This window comes from Mobula birostris, chromosome 3 (assembly GCF_030028105.1).
Source record: "Mobula birostris isolate sMobBir1 chromosome 3, sMobBir1.hap1, whole genome shotgun sequence".
NCBI classification, from domain to species: domain Eukaryota; kingdom Metazoa; phylum Chordata; class Chondrichthyes; order Myliobatiformes; family Myliobatidae; genus Mobula; species Mobula birostris.
In genome coordinates this window covers 28,601,603-28,618,842 of record NC_092372.1, presented here as the reverse complement: position 1 = coordinate 28,618,842, position 17,240 = coordinate 28,601,603, and the positions used below count along the sequence as shown (strand labels likewise).

Sequence of the window (17,240 nt, the reverse complement as noted above, 5' to 3'; positions counted from 1 at the left end):
AGTGTGGGAATCAGAGTCCCGGTGAGTTTAAGGACAGTGTGGGAATCAGGGTCCCAGTGAGGAAACTGGGCCCCAGTGTGTTCAAGGGCAGTGTGGGAACCGGGGTCCCAGTGAGTTCAAGGGGGTTGGCACCTGGATCCTCAGTGAATCAGATGCTAAAACCTCAGGATTTCAGACGGCTTGGATGATTCTTCTGTCTGGGGCAGTGTGGAAACTGGAGTCCCAGTGAATTGAAGGACAATGCGGGGAACTGGGTCCAAGTGTGCACTTTGTTAAAAGGGTACACAAAGAGAATCCCGATGGACAAATCTGATCACATTGTATTGCAAAGAACTTCGCTGATATTGACATAGAAACATAGTCTATTTGGAAATAACTTGCTCTTTAAAAAGTGATTCATGTGATCAGATTCAAGTGCTTTCATTGCTAATCTCATTCCAGAGCATTCTCATCTCATAACAGTAATATTTATGACAATAATTACGAAATGTGGGTGGAATTCTCAGTGGTACTTCAATGGAGCAATAATTCAGTTTACAGTTCACTGTCCAGGTGAGCCCCATTGTCCAGAAATTGGTCTTTCTAAAGATAAATATCTGATTCCCTGCAGAATTCCTGTCACCTGATGACAGACAGCCCAGGAGTGCAAAACCAGCGGCTCCACTATGGTACCACAGAAGGAAGAATAAAACCTGCTGGGGTAGAAACACCCAAAAGCAGACAGAAGAATAAGTGTTGGAGGCAGACTGGAATGTGCTACATTCCTGAAAGAAATTCCATCAGGAAACATTTACTTTATTTCTTTCCTTATTTCGTGTCCCCCCCCCCCGCTCCCCATTCCCAACTTCATTGCTTACATACAATGTAAGAGGAGATTGGTAAAAGTAATTTGAGCAAGGTGGTGGATGTGGATTCCTGATCAGGGCAGAGGGAGCAATTGGCTTAATGCTATTTCCATGGGGAAAAAATTGCCTCTTAGTTCCAAAAATGCAGCTGAGAAGCATTACTCTTTCCCATGTGGTGGAGTGGAGCTCCCTCTAGAGTCCTCACAGATAATGTACACATGAGGAAATCTGCAGGTGCTGGAATTTCAAGCAACACACATCAAAGTTGCTGGTGAACGCAGCAGGCCAGGCAGCATCTCTAGGAAGAGGTACCGTCAATGTGGCGTTCCCCAGCAACTTTTAGATAATGTACAACTTGACCTCCTTTGGGACAAGTAGCCTCTGAATGTCCGTAATCTATGCTCATTCATTCATGAGCCCGTGGATCAGATCGCCGTCTAATGTGTTGTGTCATCCTAGTTTCTGTCCTCCTGTGTGCCTGGTATAATGTCACAGACTAAAGGGAGACTGTTGACCACTGCACATCATCTCCAGATCAGGGATAGAAATGTCATTCTGGTTGCCTGGCCAGGATTCACTGCACAATAAGTTTGCACATTTTTTTTTGTTGAAAGACTGAGGGCAGTCTTTTTAACTCAGGGCCCTTCCAGCGTGCCCCTTGCAGAGGATAACTTGGCTTATTCATGGTGGGAGGTATTGGAGGCAAGAGACTTAATGTATCCTATTTTTAACGGAAAAAGGAATCCTTAATATTATTGCACAGTATGCAATCATAATTAGAAGTTTTCAATTAACAGGCATTCTGTTTGCCTTGAATTGAACGTAAAGTTGTATCGTTGAAAGGAGTATTTACCTTGAAATATTCTTTTAATATAAAGTGGTCTGTCTCCATGGATTGATGCCTTCCCACCATCAAGACTAAATCCAAGGCCGGCTGAGGTCTTCAGCAGCTCCACAGTGATTGCTCCTCTGAGGTCCACATTCACGCCTGGAATCACCAAAACATTATCAGGTAATAGGTGATTGAATGTATTCCTGCCCAAGGTTGAAATAGTAGCTGTGTTTAATTTCACTTTTTGATTTACCTGAAACGCACCAAGCAATGCAAATTACAGTTTGTGTTCTAAAAGATTACTTTTAAAAGTCCAGATTGTAATTCTAGCATGGAACTACAGAATCTCCAGGATTATCAGATGCTCTGGGCACACTATCGGGTCCAGGGTCATACTGTAAGATACTGAGCTAAGGGGAGGAATACGCTTCACACCTGGCCCCTCAGTTTTATGTTAAACACTGGTTAGTTGAGCAAAAGGGCCCATTTCCTTACTGTATAATTCCATGTTCTTTTTTTTTTGTATTAATATCATACTTAAACATGTAAATTGACTAAAACATTCAAAGAAGTTAAAATACGTTGGGAAAAACTAATTACTGATCTTCACGTTTCCCCTTCATTTTAATTTCCTTGAATGTTCTCACCTCTCAGCACAGAGATCTGACGACAATTGTGCCATCCACTGTCATCAGTATCATAACAGGCTCACAGTATAGACTGCAAACTGAATCTGAAACCTCATGAGCTGGTACTTTAGTGAGCCATACTTTAGCCAGTTACTGAAGTTGGGTCTCAGTTCCTCTATTACATTGTTCTTTATACTTGCTCTCTGATCAGCCCTACCTGTTCCTGCTTCTTTTAAGGTGGTGTCTCCTTGGGCTGGAAGGTTTTCTTTAGAAAGTGATGACTGTGCTTTGGATGAAGTCTCTTCCTTTTCCTTTCCCTTTTTAATCACAACGACGGCCTGTTTATGTATGCGGGCCTGGTGAAGTACACTGAGTACATCTCCATGTGTAGTGCCCATTAAGGACGTCCCATTGATAGATAAAATGTAATCGCCCCTCTGAATTGTGCCTTCTTGTGCTGCCACTCCTCTTAAAAATACCTTGTGAATCTGTAAGTAAAAGTACGTGATTTGAGAGAATGTCTATAATAACATAATAACAAAGTATAAAACATAATATTTTCAAATAACAATATTTCAGTTGGGATTTCCATCAGAAAAACTACCTATTTTGTAACTTTTTGGTAAGATTTAATCTTTCAGTTGGGATTTGCCTCCCACAAGCACTGTTCATTCCAAACAGTAACTGCACGGCATTTCAAGTCTGTGGCCCCACATCTGAAATAAAGATGTTCTGAAATTGGAGATGGGCCAGAGGAAGATTACGAGAATGATTCTGGGAATGAAAGTGCTAACCTAGGAGGAGGGTCAAAGGTTACAGGAAGGAAGTTGAGAGTAAATCAGCCATGATCGAATGGTGGAGCAGACTCCATGGGCTGAATGGCCTATTCTGCTCCTGTGTGTCATGGACCGGGATCCTGGGGCGTCAGAGGGAGCACGGGACCCAGGTCCTGGTGCATTAAAGGGAGCACGGGACCCAGGTCCCAGGGCGTCAGAGGGAGCACGGGACCCAGGTCCTGGGCCGTCAGAGGGAGCACGGGACCCAGGTCCTGGGGCATTAAAGGGAGCACAGGACCCAGGTCCTGGGGCATTAAAGGGAGCACGGGACCCAGGTCCTGGTGCATTAGAGGGAGCACGGGACCCAGGTCCTGGGGCATTAGAGAGAGCACGGGACCCAGGTCCTGGGGCGTCAGAGGGAGTACAGGACCCTGGTCCTGGTGCATTAAAGGGAGCACGGGACCCAGGTCCTGGTGCATTAGAGGGAGCACGGGAACCAGGTCCTGGGGCGTCAGAGGGAGTACAGGACCCTGGTCCTGGTGCATTAAAGGGAGCACGGGACCCAGGTCCTGGGGCGTTATAGAGAGCACGGGAACCAGGTCCTGGGGCGTCAGAGGGAGTACAGGACCCTGGTCCTGGTGCATTAAAGGGAGTACGGGACCCAGCCAAGTCCTGGGGCATTAAAGGGAGCACGGGACCCAGGTCCTGGGGTGTTAAAGGGAGCACGGGTCCGAGGTCCTGGTGCATTAGAGGGAGCACAGGACCCAGGTCCTGGTGCATTAGAGGGAGCACGGGACCCAGGTCCTGGTGCATTAGAGGGAGCACGGGACCCAGGTCCTGGGGCGTTAAAGGGAGTACGGGACCCAGGTCCTGGGGCGTTAAGGGGAGCATGGGACCCAGGTCCTGGGGCGTCAGAGGGAGCACAAGACCCAGGTCCTGGGGTGTTAAAGGGAGCACAGGACCCAGGTCCTGGTGCATCAGAGGGAGCACGGGACCCAGGTCCTGGGTCGTTAAGGGGAGCACGGGACCCAGGTCCTGGGGCGTCAGAGAGAGCACAAGACCCAGGTCCTGGTGCATTAAAGGGAGTACGGGACCCAGGTCCTGGGGCATTAAAGGGAGCACGGGACCCAGGTCCTGGGGTGTTAAAGGGAGCACGGGACCCAGGTCCTGGGGTGTTAGAGAGAGCACAGGACCCAGGTCCTGGGGCGTTAGAGGGAGCACGGGACCCAGCTCCTGGGGCGTTAGAGGGAGCACGGGACCCAGGTCCTGGGGTGTTAAAGGGAGCACAGGACCCAGGTCCTGGTGCATCAGAGGGAGCACGGGACCCAGGTGTTGGTGCATTAGAGGGAGCACGGGACCCAGGTGTTGGTGCATTAGAGGGAGCACGGGACCCAGGTGTTGGTGCATTAGAGGGAGCATGGGACCCAGGTCCTGGTAAGTTAAAGGAAACACATGGACTGGGCCGTGTTGAAAAGTAGTTTGAGATCCAGGACCTCAGTGTGTGAGAGGAAGTCTCTGTGAATGAACAACAGGATAACCATGAGAAGTCTAGATAAACAATTTTAAGCAGCTGATTCATCTAGAAAAACATTAGTTTTCTTAGACATTTTAAAATGGCTCTCCAAAGAGCTGTTAAAATTTTTTAATAATTGGAAATCAAACCATGTCTTACTCCCTTTTTTCTCGGTATTTTCTCCAATGAATCAATGTACTGTTCCAAAATAAACCCTGCCTTTTTAAAAAATGTTTATCTCAATGATTATTTTTTCTTAGATACCTTGCAGCAGGAGCCTGGAGGATATGTTAATCCTTGTGAGATAAAACCTGCAGAATTGGCAACCTTAAGTCTCTCCAATTTTGCGCTGCTCCACCACCAAAACAACCCCAAATTTCTGCTTCTATTAAAGAAAATGCAGCTCAGAGAAGTGGAAACTCTCAATCTCAAACGAATGGTGGTCTTGCTTGTGTTCAGCTTCATCTAACAAAGTCACTAACTTCGACCTGAAATACAGAAGATTCCTATCCACAGATCTTAATTTAGGCTTCCACAACTTTTGTCCACTCTTTTATTAACTTATAAAATCATCATCTGTTATAATCCTTCCACAACTTCTTTGGTCTAGGAATATGATTATCTTTTTGGGTTTGAATTTGCGAGAGGTCAAGGTTCAAATGGGGAAGGGGGAGAAGATGGTGGCACGATGCAGTGCATGCGGCCACTCCGGTGGTGATGTCTGTTATTTATCAAGTAGGGGACCGTGCACAATTCTGACTTGATGGAGACAGACGTGAGAGTACAGAGGAACATCTGGAGAAACTTCTGAAATGCCCGCTTCGCTGCCGCTGCTACTGTGTGGTCCAGAATCTTTGGAAGAGAAGGCCCCGAATCCTTGGCTTTGCTTGTTTCGGCAGCCGGGGCGAGGTTGAAGGCGCTCAGCAGACGATGGCGCTCGGGAGGCTGTACTGGAGGGGCTGGTCGGAGGCTTGAAGTTTTCGGACGGACGGACTCAGTGTCGGCTGTGGTCGGGTGCTTTCAATTCATCGGCAGTTGTCGGTGCCTGGAGGTTTATGGCAGGGAGTTTTTCCCTTTGCCGCCTGCTATCGGGGACTCGGGAGTCGATCGGGACTTTGAGACTTTTTTTTTACCGTGTCCATGGTCTGCTCTTTATCAAATTATGGTATTGCTTTGCACTGCTGTAACTATATGTTATCATTATGTGGTTCTGTCAGTGTTAGTCTTTGGTTTCTCCTGTTTTTCTGTGATATCAATCTGGAGGAACATTGTATCATTTCTTATTGCATGCGTGCATTTCTAAATGACAATAAATGAGGACTGAGTGTTCTCGTAATCTAATCTAAATTCTGAATGAGACCTCCGATTAAAACCTTGGGGGGTATGGTAGTGTAGTGGTTGGTACAATGCTATTACAGCACCAGTGACCCAGGTTCAATTCCTGCTGCTGTCTCTAAGGAGTCTCTTCTCTGTGGATTGTCACCTTGTCGTGGTGGAGAAGATTGTGTGGTCCTGTGATCCCGAGAGCAATGCCGTCTGGAGCTATGCTCCTGGTAGGGTCACCCATGGTGGTAAGGTCGAGGGTGAGGTCCCTGACAAATAACAATCCAACCAAGACCTCAACTGTGGAACAGGCGGATGAAGTTACTTCGAACTCAATGGCTGTGAAGGCGGATGAAGGCTGCAACAAACCCATCCGCTCCAGTCGTCCTGGTTTCCATGCCATTGGAATCAGTTGGTTGACTTGTGAAGTATCGTGTGCTTCTTGGAGTGCAACATCAAGTATACGTTAAACAAATACACGCACAGGCATCTTCGCTCTGTGGGCCACTTCTTCAGGATGAAGACCATCATCCTCGACCTTGAGGGATAGCCATGACGACGATGATAAGGAGTCTGTAATTTTCCCCCCTGACTGGATGAGTATCCACCTGGTGTGTTTCCTCCCACTTTCAGAAGCAGAATCGGGTTTAATAGGTTCCAATAGATTAGTAGGTTAATTGATCACATCAGTGTAATTGGGTGGCACTGTCTTAATGGGCTGGAAAGGCCTGTTACCACATGGTATTTCAGAATAAAAGTATCTCTAGGTAAATAAACAATAAATAAATGTTGTTTCCAGAGCAATGCATTTTGAATCCTGTAGATGGCAGCAGTAGATATTATATTGCAACTGCTGACAGGAAATTCTGGATCCGTTGTATTAAGCAAAAACTGAGACTGGGTAAAACAGGCTTCTTTAAAAGCAAGTGGTATGTTTAAACAACACTTACGGTTACAGATTTTTGCTCCTGGTCCACACCGCCTGCGACACTAAAACCCAATCCTGCACCTTCATCTTTGTCCAGTACAATGATATAAACGTCTCTCTTATTCTGTTCTCATGGAACAACAACAAAGAAAACAGAATTTACTGAATTTCATATTATAACACAATGCAGTATTTTCCATCAATATAAACAATGCTAATCTTGGAATTCCATGCATTCAATTCGAGGAAGAACATTGCAATCAATTCCTGTATTTTTTCCGTCATTTTATTTGTCTAAAAAAATCTTGTGATGGTGGATGAAAAAGGCAGTAGGGTTTTCAATTAGAGTTTCACTGTGGACAAAATAAAGGCGACATATGGGAAGAACGTCATCAATTAATCTTCAATGTGCATGAATAAACTCTGCCTAAAAATTTGCATTATTTGAAATGTTAAAATAAAATAAAAGAAACCACTCACTTCATACATTTAGTTTGTGTTAATGCCTCCTTCATCCCAATAGTAATTGTAATCTTAATATTAAAATTATTTCCGGTGAAGGGCCATTGAAATGTTACTCTGTTTCTCCCTTCATTGGTGCTGTCTGACCTGCTGAGTATTTTCGCTACTTTTTTTATTTTATAATTCATATTCATCATCTATACCCTGCATTCCTTTTCTCACATTTTCAATTCTCATCCTAAGTGATGAATCTCTCCTGTCAATCAACAACTCTGATCAAACCCCCTCATGAATAGAGTAATCTATTGCTCTTGTATCTCCCCATCTCTCTTCAGCCTCTGACACAGATGCCCACACCATGCTCTTCCAGGGAACTTCTTTACATCATCCAACTGGCCTGCATTGCATTTGCCTGATTCTCTTCGTATCAGTAGTAGCCAAAATAGTCACCAGTAATCGCTTCTGCTCTTACACGCTCAACATTCTCTCTGCGTCTCCAGAGAGTAATTGTTTGCCTCTTCCCATCATGCACCTACACTGTCCTTTAGCATCATCATGCATTGCATGTGTACACTGATGACACATACCTATTCCTTGTCACAAACTCTCCTGTCTTCTCCACACTTGCTAAGCTGTTAGGCTGTCGATCTAACATCCAAGAATGAAAGAGCATGAATATCCTCCAGATAAATATAAGAAAAAAGTGAAGGTATTGGCCATGGTCCTTAACACAATTCCATTTTGTAGAACTGACTCTATTTTCCTTCTGGCAATTGAAACTGAATCAGACTGTTTGCAGCTTCAGTATTATACCTGACCTGGGGTGAGTTTTATGACAGATTATTTCCTTCTCCAGCAACATCAGTTAATTTCAGCCCTTCCCATTCCTATTCCATCATTTCAGTCCACGACCTCCTCTATGGTCACGATGAAGCCACACTCAGGTTGGAGGAGGAGTATCCCATATTCTGTCCAATCTGATGGCATGAACGTTGATTTTTCCAACTTCTGCTCATTTCTTTCCTCTCTTTTTACATTCCCCATTCTGGTTCCCCTCTCAGCCCTTCTCTTCCCCTTGCCTGCCTATTACATCTCTTCTGTTCCCTTCTCCTTCCCTTTCTCCCATCATCTATTGTCCTCTACTATCAGATTCCTTCTTCTTCAATCTTTTCCTCTTCCTCCTATCACTTCTCAGCTTCTTACTTCATCTCTCCCTCTCCCAACCAACCACCTTCCCCCTCATCTGGTCTCACCAATCACCTGCCAGCTTGAACTCTTTCCCTTCCCCCACGCCCACCTTCTTATTATGGCTTCTTCCCACTTCCTTTCCAATCCTGAGAAAGGGTCTCGTTCCAACACGTCGATTATTTTCTTCTCCTCCATAGATACTGCTGCTTGGCGCGTGGTCAAGTGGTTAATGGCGTGTGGTCAAGTGATCTGAAGGTCACGAGTTCGAGCCTCAGCTGAAGAAGCGTGTTGTGTCCTTGAGCAAGGCACTTAACCACGCATTGCTCCTGCATGTTTATAGCCCAGAGGCGGCAGTTGGCGCAGTATGGACAAGAGGAGACTTGCTGAGTTCCTTCAGCATTTGTGTGTTACTCAAGTTCTATAAATAACTTACCTGCTGTTAAAACATTCATCTATCCCTTTTCTCCACCCAGATCTATTTTGCTTGTTTACTATGTTCTACTCTCTAAACTGGAAGTCATTCAAAGACCTCCAGCCTGTGTCATGACCTGAATTAAGCCCCATAAATCTGTGAATCGGATGACTGATTTCGGTTAACTGATGCATCCATTTTAAAATTCATATTATTTAATTTTGATTTAAACTTTATCTACTTCTATCTTGTTATCATTGAAGGAATGCACACTCCTCCAATGTTGTTCAGACCTTGAATTACTCTGCTGTTGATGGTTAAATCTTGGTCCTATGCTCTGTTAACAGTTATGTTATAAAATCAAAAACACAATTGTGGTTTAACAAAACAAAAACACACACAAAATGCTGGAGGAATTCAGCAGGTCAAGCAGTATCTATGGAAATAAATGCATAGTCGATGTTTCGTGCTGAGACCCTTCTTCAGGACTGATAACAATTCTCTAAAGAACCTTCAGGAACTCTCTGCTACTTTAAAGGAGCCGGAACCATTGATGTTTTGATGATAGACAGTTCCTTAGTCTCAACTCTGTACAAAATGAAGTTTGTTAAGCTTTCTTTCATGGCTTTATGGTGCTCACATTACATACGTGTCTTCAAGTAATAAGTTACTCAGTCCTGATAAAGGGTTTCGGCCCGAAACATCAACTGTTTACTCTTTTCCATAGACGCTGCCTGGCCTGCTGAGTTCCTCCAGCATTTTGTGTGTGTTACTTAAGTAGTTAAGATTTGTTTAGTGCCCAACTTTTTGAGTGAACACCTGGTATTGACAAATGTTGTCAGCAGGTTAGACCACAATGCTTTTATACAGCTTCTGGAGATGCTTAATGCGGCAATGTCCAATTCATGAGGATAAAGAAGCATCTGCACCTGTTGACACATTCTGTTTTGGGTTAATTACCCACAAATGCTGGCTCCAAACTACGATCAAATTTCCAATATATAGGCTGAATACAAGCTGTCCTTGAGCACAACCCTGTTGCAACACTCTGTCCATTTCCATCTATTTGGAAAATCTGTGTTTAACTTTTTAATGTTTTTAATTGGTTTTAAATTTATCTTTTTATTCCATTCCCATTGATCTTCCAGAGTAATTTGTTTGAGCTTCCTTGAAAAGTATTTTGTGGAAGATATTGCAGCTCCATGTCCACCACATTTTTTTAGCATTTGGATTTGGGCATGAGTGTAAGGCCAGCATTTACTGTTCAGCTCTGACTGTACCAGAGAAGATAATAATGAGTCATCTTCTTGAACTGCTGCCATCCTTCTGGTAAGGATACTCCCACTGGGTGTTGGACAGGGAATTTCAGGATTTACACCCAGCAATGATGAAACAGCATAACACTTCCAAGTCGGGGTGGTATGTAACCCAGGATACCCAGTTATCAATTCATCAACACTAGATATTCACACAAAAATGGACATTAACTAATCCAATTCCTGGGTCAATTTAACTTGTTGTGTTCAAGGAATGTAGCATGAGAGAACAAATATACTTCGAATACAACAAATGTGTGATATAACACAGGAGAGTACAGTACAGGCCCTTTAGCCCACAATGTTGTACCGAGCACTTCATCTCCACAAAAATCAATCTAACCCTTCCCTCCCACTTAACCTTCCGCCTTTCTTTCATTCTTTCATCCATGTGCCTAAGAGTCTCTTAAATGTCCCTAATGTATCTGCCTGGATGACTATCCCAGCAACACACATCAAAGCAACACACCCTTCGTCAGGTCTTGGCCTGAAATGTCGACTGTACCTCTTCCTAGAGATGCTGCCTGACCTGCTGCGTTCACCAGCAACTTTGATGTGTGTTGCTTGAATTTCCAGCATCTGCAGAATTTCTGTTGTTTGCGACTATCCCAGCGGTGTGTTTCACATACCCACCACCTGTGTTTTTAAAAGAACTGCTTCTGTCACCCCCCCCCCAATACTTTCCCTTAATCACCATAAAAGTATGTCTTCTGCTATTAGCTACTGTCACCTTGGGATAAAAGGCATTGCCTGTCCACTCTGTTTATGCCTCTTATCATCTTAAACAGCTCTATCCAGTCTCCTCTTGTCCTTTTCACCAAGGAGAAAAGCCCTACCTCACTCAATCTTTCCTCATAGTACATGTTCTCTAATCCAGACAGCATCCTGCACTCTTTCTAAAGCTTCCACGTCCTCCCTGTATTGAGGTGAGCAGAACTGAACACAATATTCTCATGTGTATGCCGCCTTGTCTATGCCGGCTGGAAGTGTAGTCAGCACTGGACTTTGAGACGAGCGGTCCTGGGTTTGAATCTGGCCGGCTCCTTGCACGCTTTCCATCAGGGTTGAGCATTCAGCTAGCACCTCAGACTCATAAAGAACAGGCAAAATGGGAAAGAAACGGCAAGATTGCTGCTGATGCGCCATAAGGCAGAGGAGAGGAATAACAAATATTCTTGCCCCTGGAATGCTGCCCTTGCCCTTCTTGGTGAAAGAGGTCATGGATTTGGGAAATGAGTTGGAGTAGCTCCCCATAACCAACTGGTGTTTTGATTTCTTTTACAACCATAGTCAAAAACCTCTGCTTATTAGAATCTGCTTATTATGATATCACATAAACCCTCCTTTGACATCTGGTGTTGTCTTATCAGATTACTACTATGCTGACTTTTGCCACCAGCACAGTAAAGATATCTTACTGGTCTCCATTCCCTGCTCTGAGCTGCCAATACTTAGCTGGAGAAAATTTTGATAATTAACTTGGATCCTGTATTACAGGATACAGTTTAACAGTAAGATTAAACAATCTGCTGAGATAATCATGATAAATTTGGAAAAATTCATTCCAAGAGCAGGGAAGAAGACAACATTCATAAGAATAACATGTAAAAAGTCTACTGGAAGTCCATTGTCTGGGGGCCGTGCATGACTGGATTGCTTTCGGTGTAGCTAAGCAGACACATCTAAACACATTAATTCTTAGCAATTCCAATTTTCCATCTTGGAGGCTGCTTGCATCAAGCACAAATAATGAAGGTTGAGCCCTGGATCAAAACTACTACTTCTACGTCATGTGACCCTATCACGAAGATGTTATTCATAATGCCATGATGGAAATGGGTGCATGGCTTAATTTTGCCACAACTATTCTAATTTAAGAATGTCAGATCTTTTTCGATATTTTCAGAAAATCTAGATTGCATTTCAGTGTCTGGTTTACTGGACGATAGCCATGCGAATCCTGCGTGTTTAACTCCATTGGTGCAGTTGATGCAACAGAAAAGGAAGAATAGAGACTGACTGAAGCAATGAATCAGACACAGACCTCTGATCACTACGATCTGGGCTTCACTCCAGGTAAGTCTGCTTTAACTACTATTCCCATGTCTTCAGCAAAATTTATTTGCAACTTTTCAGTCCAAGTCTCAGCGCATTTGAAGCCAAACTGAAGAACTATATTATTGGTGTATGCTGCTGTTGTTGGGTCTACCACCATTACTCTAAAGTGTTACAGATGTGTTATAACATTCCATCCTTTATCCACAGGGCTGATTTAATCCTTAGCCAGACAAAATCTTGGAAAGTAATTGAAATACACAATAGAAACTGACTGAAGTTTAAACTGCTGTCAGGTTAAACTACTGACTGAACTATCACTACAGATACAGTATGTGCCACTGTAACTAAGAGGCCATAAAGCAACTTTGCTGTGGGAAGGGAAGATGTTCAATTGGCATGAACTTCCAGGCCAATGGCAGGGCACAGAATGAACAGTAGTTGGTTGCTTGCTATGTCACAAAATCAGGAATCATAAAAGCTGTATGAATAATAAACAAATTATAAAGACAATTACTCCAGAAAAAAAATACATCGCTGCACTGCACAACAGATAGCAATTTCAGATCTTTTGTCTGTTTTCTGGTTAACTAATGCACATGCATTCTTTTAACAAGCTGGCCTATGTTCAAATCGGCTATAGGTAGGTTAAGAGTTCCAATTAGAATAAAATGGTCAACCAATCAAGAATAAAACTATAACATTTATGTTACCACTCGATGTGACTGAGACTGCAGCAGATGTAACCTGGAGCAAAAATCGAACTGCTGGAGGAACTCAGCAGGCCAGGCAGCATCTGCTGATGCAGAGAGATGGCTGACGGTTCGCATCAGAGTGAGAGGAAGGATAGCCAATAAAGGGAGGTGAGAGGCAGGGGTGAGGCAGGCGCTGGCAGGTGATAGGTGGGACTAGGTGAGTGTGTGTGTTGGGGGGGGAGGGGTGTGAGAGGCAAATGAGACCAGATTGGGTGGGGCATGAAGGGAGGTGGCATGAGTGGAATTGGTGGCGATGGGTAGAGAAAGAGGAGGAGGGAAATGGAAGGGGGCAGATGAAGCTAGATGGGGGGAGGTGGTTTTAATCCCCTCCCCTCACCTGTTTCCATCTGCTGATCACCCAGCAGAGTTAACCTACTGGGTTTCAATTCCATTGCTCAATTGGTTATATCTGCCATTATTACTGGGGCCAATCATCCTGCTTACTTATCAGATTGCACCATATGTAGCCTCTGGTTTCCACTCATCATCTTCCTGCCTCTGCCTCCAACTTATCCTACCTGGCTCCACCTGGTTCCCTATACTGCCTGACAGCCTCTGTCTCGTCTCTCCTTCTCATCCCTTTATACTGACTGTCTCTCCTCGACACACTCAGTCCTGATGCAGGGTCTCAATCTGAAATGTCTACCATCCCTTTGTCTCCAAAGATGCTGTTCCACCTGCTCAGTTCCTCCAACAGTTTGTTTTTTTTTGCAACACCTACAGTATCTGGTGTAGATTGCAGATCCAAGAATATTTTTGAAGATCAAGGTAAACTTATCATCAGAGTATGTATGTTTGTATATGTCACCACATACTACCGAGATTTATTTTCTCACAAGCATTCAAGTAGAACAAAGAAGTATTATATACATCTACACACAGAGACTGACAAATAACCAATTTGCAAAATACAAACTGTGCAGATACAAAAAAAAACCCAAAGTAAATAAATAACAAATAAATAATCCCAAGAGTAACATTACATTAATTTGACAGGCTACTTTTGATTTGGAGTCCTGAGTAATGGAGGTGGAGTTTCTCCAGAAGGTTCATTTACACCAAATTAGTTTTCAAGTAGGATTTGAACCTGAATTTGGATGATCAATCAGATTAAGCCAAATTGGAAATAATTAATCACTGAGTTTGTTCTAAACATAGAATGGAAGCTGCTTAATCTGGTATATTTTTGGTGTACTCATGAAGTAACTTATCCCAATGATATCTCTAGGTCCATTGCATTGTTAGATAGTTACTGACCACTGGAAAAACAATTAAAAGGATAAGAGGAATCTCTCAATCTCCTGTTAGTAGTGTGTGAAATACAATAAGCAGGGGAATGGCTAAAATAAAGATGAATGCACTTTTAAAATTAAGTCATGAATAGCTGAAGGGCCACATAACACACAGCTATAGGAGATGAACAGAACAATGGAATCAGTTTCGGTTTCCTCTGGCAAACAGCTAACTCTAACACAAAAAGGGTCAAAATCTGTCGTAAATTTCATGCTTTTACGTTAAGTAGCTGAAATTAAAATGACAAATATCATTACTGACACTTAATTTTTCCCATGAGATAGAAGACAATGAATAATGCTAATTCTGGCATGTTGGTGCATTCATGCTGCAATTTCTCCTTGAACCCCAACTTCCATGGACCTTCCCACAGCAGGTCTACTTGCTGGAAAATGACAGAAACAAAACAGAAATCTGCTATGTCTGCCTCAGGCTCTTACTTTTGGTGATTTACATAACTATAACGGCTCACCTCAGCTATGTTCTTGGCTTCCTGGATTATTTTTGTGATATCTGCTTTAGCCATTAGTAAGGACAAAACCGCCTGTGCTTTTTGCTTCTCCGGGATGGAATGTGATAGATCTTCAAGACTGAAAGACATATTTTGAAGGATTAAGTATGTTATTAATCAGTAACATTACAAAACTTCTCAAACATATTGTGCTTTCCTACAGTGCTGTCTCTCCCTAATAGCAGTGCAGTGTGCTTAAACTGAAAAGTAACGTAACTTGTGACAGGTTACAATTTCCTGGCTGATTCCTTACAACTTATCTGTTTCAGAAATGTTACTCTGTGGAGACACGGAATAGAAGCTTGGACTCTTTCCATACATTGAGGTACATCTGGTTGTTCAAAGAGAATAAGCAGGAAAAAGAGGTTCCCTAAAAACAAAATTAAGAGTTTCAAGAATGTTTGTTTGTGCAGTTTACAATTTAAGAAAGAGAAATTAATTTCATTGGAGTGATTAAGGGGGTGTCATTCCTTTCGACACAATTTCCAAATGTGAACATTAAGATTACATTGACCAGATGTAAAAGTAAGCAGTATCAAATCAAACAGCAATAGCGAATTTTAGCACTCAAATTCCACTTTACTTAAGCTTTCAAATTTATTTTTTTTGCAACATTTTGTTACAATTTGTTTATGCGCATCAATTAAACTCCAAGCATTCATTGCCCATAAATTCAAGTATAAATTAAGTATAGATTCTTACATTCTTACACTTCTCAACATAATAATCCCTAGACCCTAAGTTATGTTAATGTAATTAATAAAATTAGCAGAAAGTGTTGTTAACCTAGACAGGAGGAATACACAGTCTCTCTATTCATACCACAAGAGAATCTGCAGATGCTGGAAATCCAGAACAACATACACAAAATGCTGGAGAAACTCAGCAGGTCAGGCGGCATCTATGGACGGGAGAAAAGTTCAGAGCAACACACACAAAATGCTGAAGAAGTTGGCATCTTATCCTGGTTTCTTGCCCCTTCCTTTGCAGTCTTGATGAAAGGTCTCAGCCCAAACCACCGGCTCTTTGTTCCACTCTATTAATGTTGCCCGACGTGCTGAGTTCCTCCAGATTGTTTTTAGACAATAGACAGTAGACAATAGGTGCAGGAGTAGGCCATTCGCCCCTTCGAGCCAGCACCACCATTCACTGTGATCATGGCTGATCATCCACAATTAGTATCCAGTTCCTGCCTTATCCCTATAACCTTTGATTCCGCTATCTTTAAGAGCTCTATCCATCTCTTTCTTGAAAGCATCCAGAGACTTAGCCTCCACTGCCTTCTGGGACAGAGCATTCCACATATCCACCACTCTCTGGGTGAAAAAGTTTTTCCTCATCTCCATTCTAAATGGCCTACCCCTTATTCTTAAACTGTGGCCTCTGGTTCTGGACTCACCCATCAGCAGGAACATGCTTCCTGCCTCCAGCGTGTCCAATCCCTTAATAATCTTGTATGTTTCAATAAGATCCCCTCTCAGCCTTCTAAATTCCAGAGTATACAAGCCCAGTTGCTCCAATCTTTCGACATATGACAGTCCCGCCATCCCGGGAATTAACCTTGTGAACCTACGCTGCACTCCCTCAATAGCAAGAATGTCGTTCTTCAAATTTGGAGACCAAAACTGCATACAGTCTCCAGGTGTGGTCTCACCAGGGCCCTGTACAGCTGCAGAAGGACCTCTTTGCTCTTATACTCAATTCCCCTTGTTATGAAGGCCAGCATGCCATTAGCTTTCTTCACTGCCTGCTGTACCTGCATGCTTGCTTTCAGTGACTGATGTACAAGAACACCTAGATCTCGTTGTGCTTCCCCTTTTCCTAACTTGACTCCATTTAGATAATAATCTGCCTTCCCGTTCTTACCACCAAAGTGGATAACCTCACATTTATCCATGTTAAACTGCATCTGCCATGCATCTGCCCACTCACCCAGCCTGTCCAAGTCACCCTGCATTCTCATGACATCCTCCTCACATTTCACACTGCCTCCCAGCTTTGTGTCATCGGCAAATTTACTAATGTTACTTTTAATTCCCTCATCTAAATCATTAATATATATTGTAAACAGCTGCGGTCCCTGCACTGAACCCTGCGGTACCCCACTAGTCACCGCCTGCCATTCCAAAAGGGACCCGTTAATCGCTATTCCTTGTTTTCTGTCAGCCAGTCAATTTTCAATTCATATCAGTACTCTGCCCCCAATACCACGTGCCCTAATTTTGCCCACTAATCTCCTTTGTGGGACTTTATCAAAGGCTTTCTGAAAGTCCAGGTACACTACATCCACTGGCTCTCCCTTGTCCATTTTCATAGTTGCATCCTCAAAAAATTCCAGAAGATTAGTCAAGCACGATTTCCCCTTCGTAAATCCATGCTGACTCGGACCAATCCTGTTACTA

The 17,240-nt window shown here is 43.3% G+C and overlaps 1 protein-coding gene across 5 annotated transcripts in view; it reads right to left on the bottom strand.

Moving 5' to 3' along the window:
- The window catches only part of pdzd2 (PDZ domain containing 2), a 485,375-nt gene that overhangs the window by 12,676 nt on the left and 455,459 nt on the right, over positions 1-17,240 (bottom strand). For all 5 annotated transcript variants that reach the window (XM_072252377.1, XM_072252380.1, XM_072252378.1 and 2 more), the window contains 4 exons: positions 14,800-14,917; positions 6,869-6,970; positions 2,524-2,794; positions 1,699-1,833 (listed from right to left, as the gene is read on the bottom strand). In XM_072252377.1, coding sequence (XP_072108478.1) covers positions 1,699-1,833; positions 2,524-2,794; positions 6,869-6,970; positions 14,800-14,917 — 626 coding nt within the window. The remainder of the gene's footprint in view (positions 1-1,698; positions 1,834-2,523; positions 2,795-6,868; positions 6,971-14,799; positions 14,918-17,240) is intronic.